At 42.8% G+C, this 20,365-nt stretch overlaps 1 protein-coding gene across 6 annotated transcripts in view; it reads right to left on the bottom strand.

The window, feature by feature from the left end:
- LOC143209787 (beta-1,4-N-acetylgalactosaminyltransferase bre-4) overlaps positions 1-20,365 on the bottom strand; it is a 53,408-nt gene that overhangs the window by 9,713 nt on the left and 23,330 nt on the right. For 5 of the 6 annotated variants that reach the window (XM_076425948.1, XM_076425939.1, XM_076425963.1 and 2 more), the window contains 3 exons: positions 7,588-8,118; positions 3,959-4,230; positions 3,463-3,711 (listed from right to left, as the gene is read on the bottom strand). In XM_076425948.1, coding sequence (XP_076282063.1) covers positions 3,463-3,711; positions 3,959-4,230; positions 7,588-7,742 — 676 coding nt within the window. In that variant the 5' untranslated portion in view covers positions 7,743-8,118. The remainder of the gene's footprint in view (positions 1-3,462; positions 3,712-3,958; positions 4,231-7,587; positions 8,119-20,365) is intronic. The other variant, XM_076425980.1, reaches the window with a different exon arrangement.

The following is a 20,365-nucleotide window of genomic DNA, read 5'->3' on the forward strand; positions in this document are numbered from 1 at the left end:
TTCACCAAACGATACGTTGCATTTAATATTAGGTTTATTGGATTTATTTATTATTTATTAGATTTATTGTAAAGAAACAATTTTATCAAAATTGTTTTAATAAAAACAATAATATGAAAATTGATTTTATAGAAAATTTAATATTGTTTAATAGCAACATTAAATTATTATGAGAATTGATTTTAATATTATTGAGGGGAATAGTACTAAAATTAATATTTTACAGAGAATTTAATATTATTTAAAAATATAAAGCTGTGCATTCGTTGACACTTCCTTCGAGCAGCACTTCGGCCTAGTTCGAACTCATAGGAAAAATAATGCAAAAATCGCTTTTTGGCATCCTGAAATAAAAGCCAAATTTAATTTAATAAAAATTTGAATAAAATTAAATATCAAAAGCATAATTAAATACAGCGTAAAACAAGCTTTAAAATGACATATAACTATAATTATTGGTATAAAATTGTAATTAAGACAAAGGAACAAAAATCCTGCATTTTTCTTTCTTTACAACCTAATAAAATGTTACAATCTCACGAGACACTGTATTATTTTACAAAATGATACGTTACATTCGATAGAGTGTTAGAACAATACAACACACCGTGTTGATCGTTTCATAAAATGATACGTTGCATTTTAACACAACGTTCCAACCACGAGAGACACTGCCTGGAAACTATTAACAAGACAAACGTTGATGGTGAACGTGTTAAGCCTAATTTCCCAATTCCGACGGCCAGAAGCGATCGAGGCAAAAAAGCATCGATTAGATTCACTAAATATTCAAGATGGCGGCAATTATGTAAAGCAAACTGTTCGCGGTGGCTGACTTTGTATTTTAATCTCGAGTAGCCCGGGGAAAGAACGACGAAGGGATGAGGGTAACAGGAGAGTGGGAAAGAGAGTAGGGGAGTAAGAGAGCAAGATCTGAATTGCAAAGAGGCGGTAGGGCGAAACCGTGTCCGGGACCGTTTCGGGCAATTAAAGCCGCGTTAAGGCTGGCGTGCCGGTGTAACGCGTCCAGAACTGTCCCTACTGCGCGTGGTGCATCGGATGCACGCCGCTGGTACCGCATTGCGGTCGACTGTGGTTGCAACACGGAAAAAATCAACTTTCCGAGTACTCTGTACACCAGTTTTTCCATTACGATTCGCTTTAAAACTGGCTGAAGCATCACAGTCAACAGAAACTTACCTAAAGCTTCAGAATTCTAAGGATGTAAAGCTGTTGCATTAAACCTGCAATTTCGAATTGAAGCTGCATCTGCTCCATATCTTCCTTTCATATCATATATTAACAAAATAAAATTAGTCATTGCAAAAGACATCGTGCCCGATTCTATTCTAAAAAACGAAACAGATTAGAACATGCTTATACGCGTCTGCAACCAAACGGATTTACGTTAGATCTGAGACGTCGTTCACAATGAACAATCAACTACAAGGAAAAAAGTCAACCGTGACCTCATTAATTCACAATTGCATCAAATTAGAAAATGCTTATACGTGTTTGCACCAAACGATTTCACGTTAGATCTCAGACAGATCGTTCACAACGAACAATCAACTGCAAGAAAAAAAGTTAATCATGATCTCATTAATTCTACCGCGGCGCAAGTAGAATAAGGACGTCTTTTTACCGACAGAATTGAAGTTTAATTAGACGTAACTTTCTGCGACAGCTAGCGCGAAGGTAAGAGTCCGTCAGCTGGGAAACTGGACAATGGAGAAACGCTCTCGAAAGCATTGTGTACACAGCGAGGCAGCCTCAACAGCTTCAATCGTGCTGCCTCGAGTGCCTCTTTAGTATTTGCACGGCAAGGACACCGGACAGTGCTAGCCATCAGCTGCTGCGAGCTAATTACAACGTTTGGATCTAGTGGTAATACCGTACGTATGATACAAACGTAGCGGACGACGGACTCGATGTCGAACATCTGATGTCATTCGAGAACCAATTGATTCGCCGGTTATATATCTACATATCCCTTCTCTGTTCAACGATTAGGTTCGAGTACGACGTTGCGTAACGGCGCGGCGCGGCGTTCCGTGTCCGTTTCTCCCGCGAAATCAGCGTCGGGATTCGCTCATGGGTTTCGTCGGCGAACGAACGGATTCGATGTTCGTTACGCAAGAGAAACAAGAATCGAGAGGCCAGAGGCGAAACGCGATCGATACCTCGCCGATCCAACGCGTCGCAACGTTAACAATGATATAAACGATCGATTGTTTCGTTCGCGACGCGCGGCTTTGTACTATCGGGGGCTGGGAAGTTGTTTACGCGACGCAGGTGGAAACTCGGTTCCCTTCAAACGGGAGAGCTGATCTGCGGTGTTACTAGATCGAGAGATTAGGTGGGGGAAATGCTATAGTCGGAGCCAGAGCGACGTCACGAAGCTATAATGTGGTCCAGGGATGGGCAGTTTTGTCTCAATTGAGAAAGGGCCGTCCCCACCATAGCGCCCACTGTCCCCCACCATAAAAGAGAGGTTGGTGGGGAAAGCAGCCGTTTGAGGGCCCCCTAACGTGTCCATTACCGATGTAGTCTACCAGCGTTACCAGAGCAAGGGATTCCAGAGATAAATAGTTGGGGAAATGCTACAGCCAAGACCAGAGTGACGTCACGAACCTATAGTATGGACCAGGGAGTATAACTGTTATAACCAAAAAGAAAATGGTCATAGTATAACAAGTATTTCATCGACTAAACTCTTGTTGGTAAATGTTATCGTCGAGACAAGTTCATTTCGATCACTTATAACAGTTATCAATGAGAGAAATTTATTTCGATCGCGCTCATAACAGTTATCGATGAGATAAATTTATTTCGATCGCTCATAACTTTATGCAAAATAAAAATGTTCTGCTTGTGGGAAGCAGGAATAATATAAACATTGATTTCATTTCTTAAGGATTTTGTTACATTAAAAACAACACATTATGATATTCTTAAATTCTTCTAATCCTTTACTGATCTATATTTCACTCAACCAATTTCTTCGTAAATGCATAAAGATCCGCAGTCTAGTTATGAGCGATCGAAATGAACTTCTCTCATCGATAACTGCTTTGAGCAATCGCAACAGTTTTTCTTTATCGATGACAGTCACCGAGGAGGATCCAATTTTTTGGACACTACTAACTGTTATTTGTAACCAAAGAGTATAAAAATCGATATTTTTTAATCATTTTGTTCTTCGAATGTTTTTCTTTATATTTTGTATACATTATCTTAAATTTCAATATTAATCAACTCGTTATTAATGACTTTTATCGTAGAAAATTTTAGAATAACTGTTATTTTTGGTCCCTGGTGTAGACAATCCCAGATAGTGACGCGTCACGAGTCGTGCTGAGAGATTGCGACGTCGCTTACTAATTCGGCTTAAAGTCCCAGCACGATGATCGTGGATCGTTCGAAGATTGGAGGATTGATTTTACGATAGGAGAAGCTCACCCTCACCTCTCTGCTCGACCACGAATATCTGGTAGTCGATCTGTTGTCGCAGCAACATGGGATGAAGGTTGTAGAGCAACGCTTGAAGGTGTTGCGGTCGATCTCGGAACGGTATAACGACAGCAACACGATGCCTAGCGACACAGTCCGCAGGGTATCCTCTGCCACCAGGCTTCACGTCTGCGAAACCCTTCTCCTTCTCAATCACCGACAGCTCCGGAGGTGATTTACCAACTGCCAACGGTCCAACTGCAAATTAACCATCAAAACGAACCCTATCAGATCTCGTTTGTTCCTCGGAGTCTAGAGGATTACTCAATTTCGTTAACTGAACGTTGTTGGATAGTCTGCTTAAATGATATCCTTCAATTAATCTAATGCTGGGATGCAATGTATGATTAATTAGACGGACTTTGTCCGTGAATAGAGTATGATATAAATATAGAACTTATCGGTGTGTCAGAAATATTACTAGACAGCCAAAATGCCAACTCACCGAGATTCGGAGGAATGAGGGGACATCGTTGCAACGCAGTGCTATTCGTTGAGTTAGTCGCCGAGACTTCCGGTCCAGGTAACAGGTACGCATTTCGAGTGGACACAGCGGCCGTGAGCTCCAATTTCGACAAATTCGAGTTACCTCTGCCGCTGGCCCATTGCAGGCTCGTTGCGGAGTCATTCAGGCTGGACAGTATCAAACTCGGCACCGTCACGGGTCCGTAAATGATCAGACCGCGTTGATGATGCCTGAACCCGCGATCAGCGTATCTGCGAACAGAAAAGTCTCTGTAACCGGTTCAACTCTAATGAAATCGTAAGAGTATCTTTAGACAGCGGCGTCTGGATTTTATTCTCGGTTCGTTCGAGCCACGTATTTCGGTCTCTACATGCCTATCAAGGCGAACTCTAATTAAAGAAAGTGTCTTGAAGTGGCTAGAATCGAATTGAATCGTTCTGGGAATCTACTGAAACTTCCACGATGAAAGTATTACGATTTTAAATAATTCCTGTTGTGGGGGCAATAACAAGTTCCAATTCCAGTGCAGCCAATAACGAATTCCCAAAAAATTGATTTAACGTGTAAGTACTTAAAGACAGTCAAACTAATTTTCTGCACGCGCATTGCTACTTAAAATTACAGTACACAGCATAATATACAGAGAAAAAAAATATATATAAAAAAATCTTTTTAAGAACCACGCTTATGTCAAAATGCACTAAAAAGGAGGAAATAATTTTTTCAGACATTAGTGACTATAAATAAAAGCGTGGAGCGCTAAACTATATTTACGTCATCTTCGTGGGCGTTCCACGCTTTATTTATAGTCACCAATGTCTAAAAAATTATTTTCTCCTAAAAATTTTTTTTATGTATTTTTTTATTTTCTACATTTTAGTCTTTTTTGAATTAAACGCAAGATATAGTAATACTGGTATGAAATAGTAAGATATATAGAAACGCAAGATATGGAAATACGCGAGATAGAATGAGGGGATGACTCCGAGAGACGACGTCTCTTGATAGAGTCCGAAATTGTACAAAATGAAACTGAATGAACGGAACACCACAACCACACTGAGCTCCTTCGGTGCGAAGTGGGCCTGTGCAGTGGGGATGAGTCGGAGTGGAAACACGTAGTGGAGTAGGGAGCGCTGGCGCGCGGAGTGGGGATCGCTGAACGCGATGAAGTACTACCGAGCATCGCGCGGCGATGTGTGACGGTTAATATAAAAATTTTTTTCTCCTAGACGCACAGTTTTTTTTAAAATTTGTTTTTTAATATTACATTGTCATCCAGTTCTAAAGTATGTTTAAAGTTTCAAGTCTCTAGCTCATCGGGAAGTGGTTTAAAATTCGATTTCAAGATTTGACGCATACAACAACAACTCGGCAAGCTAATATAAGCGTGGTAATAAAAGACAGTGCTAATTTATTCAGATTTCAGAGATCTCGGCAGTTCCAGCGTGAATAGGAAATCGGGCACGAACTTTTGGAGTGGCCTAACAGTTTCCATACTTGATAAACGAGGTGCCTAATACAGCTAATAGCAAACGCGCAGAGCTTTTAGCTTTCCGACGCGCTGCTAAAGGGAAAACCTGGAAATCTCATGTCCGCTGGAGGCCAGAATATCGGTATTTTTTCACGTACACCGGGAATTCAGTGTGCAAATAATACTTTTTGGAGCCAGCGTGTCCGCAGGGAGAATTGGTCCAGGACTTCCGTGGACCGCGATCGATCGTTTCGCAAGCGGATATTCGCCGCTGGACCAGGATTTGCGGTCCCGAAAGGCTCTCCGGAGAAATACTGCGGCCGAGACGAGAGCGACGCCGATACGCGGCGGGGAGTTGAACATTCCTGGAAACGCGCCGGTGAAATATGGGAACAATCTTCGCTACGGTGCGGTGGTATCCAATCGCAAATAAACGGGGACAGCGAGTTGCCGAGTCGGCGCGATTAGACGCGCAAACTTCAGGTAGCTGTTCATATGATCGAGCTGGTTGTTGGCATTCGTGGGACGCGTATCTACACGGCCCGAGTCGCGACGCGATACCAGACTGCTGTGGAAGCAGATCGTGATCCACGAGGCGAGATTCGTGCGTACAAAACGGTCCACGATTCGTCGAAGCGTCGCGTCGCGACTTAGAAAAAACTATTCTAACGTTACTTAGGCATGCAAAATAGCAAAAAGATTTGGATTTTCATAATATATTATAGTCTTCTCCATCGAATAAAATAATTTTGGGACAGACAAATGTTTATGTAATTCCTGTATCTTGCAACGAATACGGACTATTTCGTTTTGCAGTAAAATACGCAATCTGGTCATGACTGAATATGAAATCTCTCCCTTATTACTAATCCAGAATAAACAGAAAGTTCGTAAATTCGCGAACGTTTGCATGTACAAGTAGAACTTTACGGCAGAGAGGAATACCTGACAAATTAAGGGGAGAGATTTCGTCCGAGCTTGTGAAGCGCGCGAGTGACGTGGAGGCTCGTAGATCAAAAGTACCTGCAACATACATAGTTGTGGAAACTGCAGCTTCAGATTATGATACGTTTAAAAAGTTTTAGCTTTAGATAAGTTTCAAATTAAAAGATTTAGATTTAAAAGGAGGATTAGATGCGCAGCGTCAGATTAGATAAAACCGTCTGAATATATGTAGGTTGTACCAACTAATACGTTGCTCTTCGTGAAATTATTGATGCGATTCGAGAATTTCGCGATCGGCGTGGATCAAACAGCAATAAAATTCAATTTCTTCGACGCGATAGGAACCGTGTAAAGACGTTCTCTCTCCGGCGCTGCGCGGCGACTTAATGCGCGGCGCGTGACAGGAAACGACGCAAAACGTCGACAAATAACTGCATCTCGGTTCGCCGCGGTAGGACGCGCCTCGACGCGCAGCGCATCCCGGTGCATCGCGCGGCTTCTAGCGCGACGGCTAAACGAGCCGGCGAGAGAGTAACAAATTGTTGTCACGCGCCGCTGGCGAAATTCGAAATTAACCGGTACCGGTTCGCGGCTCGTAAATCCCTGCGCAAAAATGCCCGCGGGTACTCCCTGTGTTACAGTTTTTAATTAACCGGCCTTTGCTTCCTTTCGGTACTCTGTGCTCACTAAATTGCTCGAACTCTCCGAGAGGAACAGTGGAGGGGGTAGGGGAGGAAAATTGCGGGCGAATTCGGAGGTACCGCACACGGCTCGCAAAGGTCAAAGGATCGTTAGCAACCGCTTCCGCAAACGGACAATCTAAATGACCGCTAACGAAGTAACGAGATCACGTACTCTAGTGGAATGTACGTGCCGCGGCGGCGCGGCGCGGCGACGCGACGACGTGCCGCACTGCTGGAATGAATTTTCTCGGGAATTTACTTGGAAGCGAGGCATACGCGATCGTCGCTTTACGTGGACCACTGTACTGCGAGAAATTTGAACCAGGCGGACATGCTAACTTTTCTGTGCCTCTCCGGTCCGTATTGGACTCGAAAAATTCACGCAATCCTTCTTTGATGTAAGAGGTTCACGACTGATTACTGGACGTTACCGTTACCAGAATGTGATTGATTTTCGGGTAGCCGTCCACCCCTAGAATTTGGTAGCGTTCAAGGGGGAGTTTTACCTAGTAGCGTTAATGGTGAAAATCGTCTCGATGGAGCGGCGATCGATCACGCCGCTAAGTAAATACTGGATGGCGATCAGAGCGAGGACGACGCAAACGATCGCCTTGTAAAGGTGGGCACGATGCCACAGTGCCACGGCTGCCGCCGCAGTCATCGCATGTGCGAGACACCATAACTCCTTCCTATCGGCGTTAGAAGAGCGCCGTACAGGACGAGGAGCTCCCTGAAGCCCCCGCCTCAAAGCCGGTCCTCGCCGTCGTTGACGTCTCTTTTCGGGTTCCTGGCTCAACTATTGTCTTTTCCCTAGGACCCACCAAGCGGTTCTGGAATTCCCCTAGATTCGCCACTCCCTCGGGAACGGTGCTCCTTCGCTTCGGAAATCGGAGAATCGAGGTTCTTGCCTTCTGGAGCAGGATCAAATGATGAAGACAGTACCTGCCGCTTGGGACTCCGAGCTTCTTAACCCTTCTCAGAGCCAGGTGCATCACCTTCCGGCGCTAATGCATCCTCGATATAATGCTGCTCCTATCCTGGAACAGAGGAACGAAAAATACTGGTTCAATTCGGGTTACTTCAATTGGAGACGCGCGAATGTTCACGTTGAAAATCAATGAATCTTCAGATATAGATTTCTGTTATTCTTGTAGAGAACTACGTTTTGGCACAGTGGTTGCCATAAGTCACTCGTGACAGGATGTATGACGTATCGACGTTTGGCTGATGTAAGTCCCCAATGATTAGACTGCGAGTTTTTAGAAAATTTAGTAGGTCAGTGCAAAAGTTCGTGTCCGATTCCCCGTCTATTTTAAGACGAGATCGGACAGGAATTTTTGCACTGACTTGACATTTCTTCCTTTAGATTGTTCTACTGCTCTTATACTCGACTGGATTGAGTCTTACACGATCTTTTTAATGGCCGAGCAAATGCGTTCAAGTTAGTGTCACTTCGAAGTGATCGATCGCGAGGAGAATCGAGGAGGAGAAAGAAAGTGAGAGAAGAGGCTTCAGTTAGACAGGAAATTCTACACTGTATTCGGAATACAACTGAAGCGCGGATGGCAGAGACATTAAAGCAATCACGCGTGAGATAAGGGGCGAAGTTATGCGCGCGTTCTACGTAACGATTAGATACCGCATCCGGTCTTCTTTCTGAATGAGTCCCGAGATGAAGGGAGTCCCACAGACGAGAAATTCGTATAAAAAGACTGACAAGTAGTGCTGAAATTCAATCAAAAATTGTTTCAACGATAGAATTCCATAAGGATGAAGAAGCTCAGACATTTTATGTTGCATGACTTCATAAATACTTGTATAGCCCCATCGAGGAACTGATAACGCACTTAAGGGTGGTATCGAGAATGTTTCGCAGCAAGAATCCTGTGCAACTCGAAACAATGTCTACGTTGAACGCGTCGACGAGTCAGAAACACGGAAACGTAGGAAAGAAACCGACGAGGAACGCGGAGGTGTGTGCATCAGAGCCTGAAATTGGTTTGCGTTCTCAGGTACGAAGGAACGTGCCACGAACAGCCGTACACCCCTTCACTTCGAACGAAAATACCGAGGGAGAAACGCGAAAGCGACTACGGAAATCGGATTCCGAGCAGAGACCTTGGGGGATGGATGGTCTCTCGAATTCTTTCCCAACGGCAAACTCCGAGAGATCGTCTTCTTCGGGGTTCGAAAACCTCTTTGCATTCCACGATCGTAAAACACGCTGCACAGAATTCACATGGATGTTAATTTCGCATTATTCGGTACAAGCAAATTTTTCTGGGATGAAAAACTACCCTCACAAAACTATAAAGTACAACAAGGTACAAGAAGGTAGCCCTACAAAGTACAACAAAAATTGCAAAAAGGTAGCTCTAGAAAGTACAACAAGGTGCAAGAAAGAGTAGCCCTACAAAGTACAACAAGGTGCAGAAAGGTAGCCCTACAAAGAAAGTTCTTCGATTATTTCTTGTATTAATTGGTAAACGAATATTCGTTTAAATCCAGAACATGACACTAAAACCGCTTTTACCTCCCACACCCATAGAAGACTGCCCAACACATGTTTTAAGAGATCGTCTACAGTTTACTTAACCAACTCCGATCAGATCCACTGTTACTAACACGCCCACAGTCAGTGGAGTTGATGGAGCACGAGCTTACGAGAGAGCCCAATTTGGACCGATGTCACGGCACGAACATTTTCGGATTAATTCCAGAGCTGTTTTATGGAAACGGCCCCACACGCGATCTTAACCATTACGTCCTGCGTCTACACGAACCGCGTTTCCGATAACGTATGTAAATGACTCCGTTCCTCGTGGCCAGTCCTCGATTTAGATCGATATTCCCTTCTACCAGACTGGCGAAGACAGGACTCTCTCGTGGACGCGCGTGTTTCGACGAAAGCGGACTGGAATCCGCCCTCGCATCCGCTCTCACGACCGGAAAAACATGTACACGCCGATCTTGATAGCGATCGGACATCTGCGCGTCCATCTGCGAGGTGAACGCGACGCTTTCATGCCCGTGCAATTTACTGTGAAATCGGCAATTACGATCGTTATCACGACAACACGGCGCGAAACCTGCTCTCTGCGCTATCGTGTCCAGAAATTTCAACGGGTCATCGATAGAATATGCACTGTATGAAATATAAAGGAGAACTGATTAGATTTTCATTGGCAATTTGTTGGTTCACGATTGGAACTACCCCATTCGTAAATAACAGTTTACTAGAATAGTCCAAACTGTGATAACTAGATAACTGTGGATGTTCTTAAAACAGAATAAAAATTGATACTTCTTTATTACATCTTTTCACATCTTTTAAAATATTTTTAGTGTTTTCACTATATGTTATATCACGAGGATGGCGGCTGCGGACCCCTTACTCGAGGAGAAACAGCGAAGCTACTCGGGACAGCATAGCGGTTCTGTTTCCGGTGTTCCGGCCGAATCGGTCGTCTTTTGGGAAGTTTGCAGTGTTCGCGCATCAAAGCACCATCTCCAAGATGCCGTAAATTGCACCGCGGCTCCAATTTTCCCCGTTAGACCGCTCTAACTAGCGTCTGGGTTTCGGCTGCGCTGGGAAACCCCTCCGATAACGATATTTCAGCTTGCTTGCGAGAGAATGCTGTTCGAGCGCTCGTTCCTCCGCCGGAACCCTTGTTTCGCTGACGAGAAAACCAGGTTAAACTCGATCGAGCGAACTCGTGCGTTTTTACCGTGTTGTCGAGGAAATTGTAGTCGGAGGCCGCCGGTTTCCCTTGGCCGATCCTGGTGTCTAAAGATGTCATTGTTGTCGACGATTTTCGCCACGAGAATATCGCGAGCCTGCCAGAGAAAGGGTCGATTCGAACTGGTCGAAGCTGCGGTCGCCATGACAATAGCTATCGATTCCTTCGTTGCCTTCTTCTCCTTTCCTCGAGCCTTCCTCCTCCAATCTGCTTCGTCCAGCCTTCCTTTCAACCCTTAATCGCTCTTCTATCGGCCTGCGAGTCGCTTTCCCTTTCCCAGAAGTTTCTCTTCATTGTGAAAGCGAAGACTTGACTTCGTCGTTCGCTCGTCAATCGCCAGGATGGGCGTATACATATTAGATCATCATAAGTTCCCCTCCATTTTCGAAGCGCCATCGTTATGCCAACTCAAATTCAACGGCGCGGCGGTCGTATACGATACAGAGTGTCCCACTTAAATCGATCCCCTCGAACATCTCTGAAATTATTTATGATACCGGAAAATGTTTCCACGAAAGTTGAAAGGCATCGAGGGGGATATCGTTTGATGTTAATAGTTTTTTTTTGTAGGTGGAGGCCACGTAGACGACACACACACACACACACACGTGAAAGTCATCTCTATTTTCCTAAACGAGCAAAATCCGAAGCTACTAGAGTCAAATAAAAATATGTACGTTAGTGACAATGCATATATCGACACTCCTAAATTCTTTTAATCTGCCTACTGCTTTATATTTCGTCTGGAAGAATGATTATTCCCAATCAATATGAATCAAGAAACAAAATCTCTCTCGCCGTGATCCAGTAAACTAGCTAAGCCGTGATCCTGCTAACCTCTCAAAGAGACTCAAGTTTAATCCTCAAGTCGAGTTTGGTCTAATTCTAAGTGAATTATCCGCTTTTAAAGCGCCCAAATATTAACGAGAATCACTGCAGTTGGCTAAAATCCTATTTGCGAGGTTTCCCGGGGGCGAGTCAAAGCTCGCGCTGCAGAGATGCAGTTCTCCGACGCGCTTCTCTGCCGCGTTCACGGTCAAAGCGAGCTCGATCACGATTATTGAATTGCTCACCGGCCGGAATCGCATTTCGGACGTTCTATAGCCTCCTCCGCCTACAATTCCTCACCGGCGCTTACGAGACAGCGTTCTTCCCAACGAACGGATGCAGTTTTGCATTACGAACTTCGACCTCGGCGTTGTGCGAGCCTCTCGACTTGCCCGTTTCTGCGAGCCTATGAATGATTCATTCCCGTGATCTGCCGTATACGAGCCGTCGATTATAAAATATATTCAGCACTGTGTTAGTATGTACAATGGCTAAAAAAAAGTATGTTTATATTAAAATGCACTAAAAACGAGAAAACAATTTTTTCAGATATTACTGACTATAAATAAAAGCGTGGAGCATTAAACTATATTGACGTAATCTTCATGGGCGCTCCACGCTTTTATTTATAGTCACCAATGTCTAAAAAAATTATTTTCTCCTTTTTAGTGCATTTTAATATAAGCGTGGTTTTGAAAAAGATTTTTTGTGTTTTTTTATTTTCTACTTTTTAGTCTTTATCAAATGGAACGCAAAATATAGTAATACTGGTATCAAATAGTAAGATATAGAAACGCAAGATATGGAAATACGCGAGATAGAATGAGTGGATGACTCCGAGAGACGTCGTCTCTTGACGGAGTCCGAAATTGTCCGAAATGGAACTGAATGATCGGAACACCACACTGACTAAGTTCCTTCGGTGCGAAATGGGTCAGTGGAGTGGGGATGAGTCGGAGTGGGAACGCGTAGTGGAGTAGGGAGCGCTGGCGCGCGGAGTGGGGATTCCTGAACGCGATGACGTACTACCGAGTGTCGCGCGACGAGATGTGACGGTTAATATTAACATTTTTTTTCTCCTGAACGCACAGCTTTTTTAAAATTTGTTTTTTAATATTGCATTGTCATCCAGTTCTGAGCTATGTTTAAAGTTTCAAGTCTCTAGCTCATCGAGAAGTGGTTTAAAATTCGATTACAAGATTTGACGCATACAACAACGACAACTGGGCAAGCTAATATAAGCGTGGTAATAAAAATGTTTGAGCATGCGATTGCTCGTGTACGAATATTGAAAAATATTTTCGAACTGGGTGCAGCGATTTTAGAGTGCCCCGTGTGTTTTGAAATGAGTGGGGTAACGAAATAAATTAGGAGAGTGTTATGCGAAAATGGCAGGTGGAATGGTTTAGTGACGTTTGCAGAAAGAGGAAAACAGACGTGAAGAAGTTGCAATAGGTCTACTGCTTTGAAATTGAACATATGTGCAAGCAACCCCCACGGTTAAAAAAAAATTTTTCTACCCTTAATAATTTGTTCACAATTGTGGAAAAGATATATGAAATGCAGGAGGTAAGTTCGAGAAATTGTCTCGGGTCAAATGTTTCGATATTCATCATTTTTCTCCATTTCCGCAGTTTCGTCGATAAACTTTGACTCGAGCAAGATTTACGCACGCGTCGTAACGTTTATGTTTCCAAAGCTTTGTGAATGCATTTCAGGTGAGTCACGGCGAGATTTACGCGCGGCATAACGTTTACGTTTCCGAAGTTTCGTCAATAAACTTCGTGCGAGCTTCAGAATTGATACACGTCACAATGTAATCTTTCGATGTACTATTTCAAGGTGGTAAATCGAATTACTCATTGGGATTTCGTGATTCTGAGCAAGGTAAATCAATATGATCCAGTCGATCGTATAATTCTGTTTACGTTGATCGTGATGATTAGACCCCGGATGTTATGCATTTATAACAAAAACGAGCAGGTGTAATTTAAAACAGTAAAAACATTAGACGAATTTAAGAATACTGTTATATTATTTTCAACACATTTTGAACATGTTAAGGGAAAAAATAAATTTCTATGTCGCTCCAGTTGGTCGCAAATCGGGCAGAAAATTTTTATTTTGCATAAACATCCGCTGTCTAGTGATGATAAAGACCAATTATAAGTAAGAAAAATATTATTAATCATTTAACTAGATTCGGTATTTTATGGAGAACCAGGAAAAAAATTATTTTCTCCTACTTATGGATATTAATATAAGCGTTGTTTTTAAAAAGTTTTTTTTATATATTTCATTTTCTGCTTTTATTGTCATCGGAAGCATGTGTGTATACAAAATTTCAGCAAGATTGGACTGTGGGAAGAGGTTTAAAATTCGATTACAAGGTTTGACGCATACAACAACAACATGGCAAGTTAATAATTCGTGGTACATAATAATAAAAAGAACTGCACCACTAAACGCCTTATAAAGGGGACATTACCTTATTCCTCGCAAGCGCATTTCGGGGTTGGCTCGGGTTGGCAGTGTTTCGGTACAGAGTTCAACAATGTATACGTATATTAGCGGAGTGTCCCGATAGATGTGACTCAGCTTGGTAGCTCGAGGAGTTTCTCGAGTGTTTCTGCGTCAGCGGGCACAAGGCGAAGCTGGAAGACAGCGTGATACTTAAGCGAGGTCTTACACCTGCGACCATAAGCGGCGCGCAGACCCTACTGCAACTATGTATGTATGTACCGCGCGCCTTTACGAAAACTTCCGACTAATTGCTCTTTCCCAACGACGCACTAATCAGTTTCGAAGGTCCTCCGCGTCTCGAAGAACGCGTTTCTGGAACTCGGCCGAGCGGTTACAAAACGAACGTGCCTCGCTGACTTCGCGTGGTTCTTGGAAATATTACGCGTGCCAGCGTAATTAGGAAGCAAGCTGGAATTTCACTCGAAAACACTTTCGATTCGTCTACGAAGCAGGTACGCGCCTTTTGTCCGTGTGTGTGTGTGGGTGCTCACGTGTGCAAAGCACTTTCCAAACGCGGTCGAGATCTCTTCAAATTCATAAGAAAGGAAGAATGTAGTTCAAGAACTCGTCGAACGTCCGGCTTTTCGCGAATTCGGCTATTTCGCTGCTGCTACGGCTTTCTGGCAGTCTGTCGTCTGGTAACGTGAACGATTCCTTGGTTAATGTCGGTGAACGAACCAAGGAGAATTCCCAGAAGAAAAAAATCCGCCAGACTGTGGATTTTATGCATTTATGCACTTACGAAATTAAAAGAATATTCATGTTGATGATAGAAGAAACGAGTTTTTACATGGTCCCTAAACTCTTGCAATTGATGTGAACAATTTTTAATTTTGCATAAAAATCCGCCGTCTAGTCATGACTGCAGATTTTATGCATTTCCGGCTAAAAAGAAAATTTTCAAATCGAAACAATAGAGGACGAAAAGAATTGGATACCTAGTGTTTTGAGATATTGTTTTCAACAAGGAGAGTGTAATCTATGTTAAACTACGACAGTTAAATTAGCATTCGTCTACGGGCGATAGATAGCGCCGTCGAATTTCCGTGATTATGTCACAAGGAAAAACTTGCGTAATGCCTTTTACTTGTCTATGTAGTACCTCCAAAAACCTAGTAAGACGAATTGTATTTATTGTTAAAAGAATGCTCGATCAATAAACGAGCTCCAAGAGCACCGGGATGCGGCGGCAGAGCGGTTGAGCATAGAGTCGCTGTCTGGAAGCAAAGTTGTAGACCAAGTGCTGCAATAAACATTTTCCGGAGCAGAAAGTCCGCAGAACTTTCCGAACGACCTGATATAACAGTGTTCAGTCGCGAATATCTCGGAGACGAACGAGCCAAGCGATAGAGCGAGCTCTGAGTCAGCCGCCTCGGGCAGATGCCTTTTCAAATTTCTTGCTCCACAGAGAATCCTGCGAGAGAGAGAGAGAGAGAGAGAGAAAAAGGATAAAAAGAGCCGACATAAATCTCGCGGAGCTGCGGTCGCGCCGTTGCAACTCGTGCCCGTCCGATGGAAAAGAACCGCGCGTTCACGTTTCCGCGAATTTATGCCGGTTTCGCAAGCCGCGACGACGATGCTCGCATCCCGAAACGAAACATGGGGAAACCCACCGTTCTGGAAAGAAACCGCGGAGGAATTTCCTTCGTTCGCGGCAGTTCGATAAATGCAATTAACCTGCGCCTGATGAGGAAAAAGTAATATCTTGCATCGAGCAAACACGCTCATCCAATTTATGCGAGAAGGAGAATTGGAACGCGACTGTCGCAACCATCCCTGCGAAGTTCTAAATGCGACGTAAGACGTAAACATCAATAGCCTGCAACTGTAGTTTGTTTTACTTCTCCACCTTTCAAATAAACCTGATTAAAAGATGAGAAGAAACTGTATGTAATTTTAATTAAAACAAGACTGCAAAGTGTTCGGAACATTGCAAAGCATTTTAAGAAATTGAATTCTTCAGTAATCGTGACTAGAGTGCACGTTTTCGACGACGTTCGATGCGGTTTTTATCGGCGCAACGATCGATGAATTTGCTTGATGATTCCAGAGGAAAGCATCCCCATAATTTCCTTGATGGTATACGATCAGCGAACCGATTAGCAACGAATCGAGCTTCTGCTTTCTCTAATCGAGGAAACAAGAAATCGTGACGAGGAAGCATGCAGAGGGATCATCACGTTGTCGTGGTTCTCCCCGTATTTGCGAAAAATTCCGAATAAGACGAAATCGTTTTGAGTCACAAGAAGTTTTCACTTCGAAAAATATTGTTCCTTCTCTTCGACTTATTTCTTCACGTAGTTCCACCCGACTGCGTCCCGTACCACCGGATCGGTGGTGGCGCACCACGTTTCTCGTGGCTTCTCCAAGTAAGATCGCGTTACAAACTGGAAACGGAGGTTACTCGTTTGGTCACCGTAGAACAAATTGCACGACCGACGTAGCGAACCGTGGCTGGCTCGTGTACGCGAGTTAATCCAATCCGCGGTAACATTACTCCCCGGAGAAACGTCGCAACCTCTTTCGTCTAATTGCGGGCTGACCCCTCGACTCGTGCGCTCCAATTATTATATCGCAGGATACGTTTTAGCCTAGCTTCGAACCACGTCAGTATATCGACGACGCCTTTCTCGTTTGCTTTCTTAGTTTCCGGAACCGATCCTTTCAGTCACGGCACTTGTATCGATCGCTTGTTGATAATCGCCCGGTTTATCATCGCGTTTGTGGTTTCATTAATGAGCGACTTTGATAACAGCGTGATATCGAATCGGCGCATTTATCTAGAGGAAGCCTGCTAATTAGAAGGAGGACTAGGGTAGTCGTACCTATTACTGCACGTTTTACTGCGGTATTTTTTCACAATTACATTAAAATATTAGGTGTGCAAATAAGTTCCCCTTCCCCTTTTTTTCTACGATCAGAACTTCTGACCGAATTCGAATTATGCACTTCCCGATTTTGGTGCCAACTGAAAGAGCGTTCTTTTAGTTTAATGAAGGGTCATGATGAGCGCTCTAAGAGTTTAGAAACTCCTATGCAACAATTTCAAGCAATATGGCGCGCGAGAAGCATCATTTGCGTCACTGCTTACTTTTTACATTCCAGCTTTGGAAATCAGCTGTTGAAGCTACTGAAATGGTTTGTGCGGCACTGGGAGAGAACGCTGTATCTTACAGAACATGCAAAAAGTGGTACCGAAGATTTAAAGCCGGAAATTTTAATTCGGAAGATGACGATCGTTCAGGCTCACCGAGCAAGTTTGATGACGGTTAGTTGGAGGAATTGCTCAACGAAAATCCGAGTCAGACGCAAGAAGAAATGGCAGAAAGATTGGGAGTCACGCCAGACAAGATTTTATTACATTTTACGTAACGTAACATATAATAAAATCTTGAATTTGGAAAAAATAGGGGAAAGAACTTATTTGCACACCTAATACGTAAAAATATGTACATATTTAGCCATGAACAAAGTACAACTCATTGAGAATGCATTCTCGTTGACGAGGCGAACAAAATTGTCAATCATTTTCATATTTATATAATTTCTAGATACGTAGTTTGTTTCCGTACAAAGTAATTGGTACACAGCTCGTTTTCGTCCGTAGTAATACGTACAAAATGTTATCGATTTCATTTTTTTAGAAGAGCAATCAATCTGTACACCTGATACTCTTATCTCGGCATGTTTCGCGCAGAGTCACTGCCATAATCTCCACATTATCGGGCCGAATTTGAGTCAGCTGACTCACAGACCTAGTGTCCAGCGATACGGTTCCACGTGTGTCCGATACGTCCACGAGACACACCCCCGCTTGTTTTTATCGTACAACACGGCCCACTTGGCACATTATCTACCGGCGAATGTTTCTTAACTATTGAATATTTATAATCCATGACTAAATTTTTAACCCTTCGGGGACGACAATGACGTATCTCATTGCTTATGCATGGTCGACGTTATGTGACATACGATCATTTCGATTGTTATTATTTTTTAAAATAAAATTTTTATTTTAAATCCAGTGAATTATAATTCCAGTTTCGGTGTTTGGTGACAAAATTAATGGCTGAAAATAACCGTATCTCCCGCATGACTGGGCCCAATTGTGATTTAACGAGCCCAATTATTGAGAAGTCTAAAAATAGGCATCCGGTAGATAAAATGTTAAGAACCACTATTCGTCGCTCGAAATGAGTATGCAGATAACGTTCGGACGGAACATGAGACGTCTATAAAGCCCCCATGGTGTATACTGAACGGTTCGATGGCAATTAACCGAAGCCAGAACTCGTAAAACTCGCGTTATTCAAACGACTGTCTGCGAATAAAGATTCGGGACGATACGAGGCGTCGCGACGCGCCGATGAAAGCGCGGCTCATTGTTCTAGGGAGACCGTGGAAACAAGAAGGCGAGTCGGCTACCCTGTTTGCTCGCAATTAGAGGACTCTCCGTGGCAACTAATTGTCCCCCTGCAGCTAACTGTCCGCGCCACCTGACCTTACTGCGACCAGGAATTACCACGGGATGAGAGCTGGCGCTGGGAAACTGCGCCATCTTCAGCTGGAAACTTCGTTGAACTTCATGCTGTGCATTCGCGACGATGGAATTAAGTGACATTCTGGAAATGATCCGGATAAGGATCTACTTATGTTGACGCATTCGCACCGGGTCATTTCCGACGTAGTTGCGAATCTCCGAGACTTCGTAAAATCACGTACTTTTAAAGAAACTCCAATGTTTTAACCAACTCGCGTATCTAATTCTTACAACATTAACATACTAACGTGAATCAGTTATGCTTAACTGATTCAACACACCTTAAATTAGAATAACTTTTTTATGAATGGACCAAACGACTTCAATTTCTGCGTGAGGCTGGAAGAATTAGTTTAATAAATGACGTCTAAAAAATATTTTGAAAAAATGCATTTGGTCGGAATTGCGAAAAAAGATAGTAAAAATTGATTTTTACTACTTTTCTAGCTGGGCCAATAACGAAAATTTAAAAAACGCGTTTGGTCAACTCCTATAAATTATACATATACAATCCGAAAATTTCATTGCAATTGATTAATTGGTTTACAAATTATAAATGAAAAAGTGGTAAAAAGGCCGAAAATTTACCACTTTCGATCGTTTATAACTCGTAAACCAATTAACCAATTTCAATGACATTTTCAGGGGGTATATAATTTATACGAGTTGACCAAACACATGTTTTAAATTTTTCGTTATTGGCCCAGCTAAAAAAGTAGTAAAATTCCGACCAAATGCATTTTTTCAAAATATTTTTTAGACGTCATTTACTAAACTAATTCTTCTAGTCTTACAGAGAAATTGAAGTTGTTGGTCCATTCATAAAAAAGTTATTCTGATTTAAAGAGTGATGAATCAGTTATGCTCCTTACTGTATCTGTAGATAAACCAGCACGTGCTATAAGTTGCATCGCGTGTAAAATCTATTTTAATAATAACCTTTATTATCGTAACATTAAACCCCATTTTAATTTGTATAAGAAATTAATCATATTAAAAATTTATCTTACTAACTGTATAGTATTTATCCCTATCAACGACATGTTTGTCAGTAACAATTCGCAAATAAACGATTAGTCCTTCAGGGGCGATGTCTGTGCATCGTACCGACTCTGAAGAATGTCCTAAAATTTTATAACTTGATTTAAGAATTCTAACTGGTTATATTCAGCTTGTTAAACTTATCAATGTGCGAATGAAATTCGTTTCCAGCGTGTTGCAAGTGAGACGGACAATTTGTGTTTTGCACAAAGAGCCGCACTCAGCGACAGCTGAGTTTGCTAGTTTCTTGTATCATAATATACTGCGATGTGCTTCGGATGCATTCAGTTTGTGTGTTCGGCACCGGAACAGAAACTTCGAAGCATTATACCTACTTAGTGGAATCCTCTGTGCCATCTACGTCGTCTACGTTGCAGAATCCCTGTCTTAATTAACTTTAGCGTATCAGGGGTAGACAGTTACACTACAACCCTGGAAACTCTACTCACAGATGCGGCGCTTGCTTTTAATAAAACAAACAAGCCCGGAGAGTGCATGGATAAGATAATTACGCGAACAGCAGCTGCGTCGATTGAAGTCATATATTTTTGCCAGCATGATGTTTTAACCCTTTGCTCTCGAAGCTATTTAAACACAGGAAGCCGGGCTCTT

This window comes from Lasioglossum baleicum, chromosome 1 (assembly GCF_051020765.1).
Source record: "Lasioglossum baleicum chromosome 1, iyLasBale1, whole genome shotgun sequence".
In the NCBI taxonomy this organism is placed as follows: Eukaryota; Metazoa; Arthropoda; class Insecta; order Hymenoptera; family Halictidae; genus Lasioglossum; species Lasioglossum baleicum.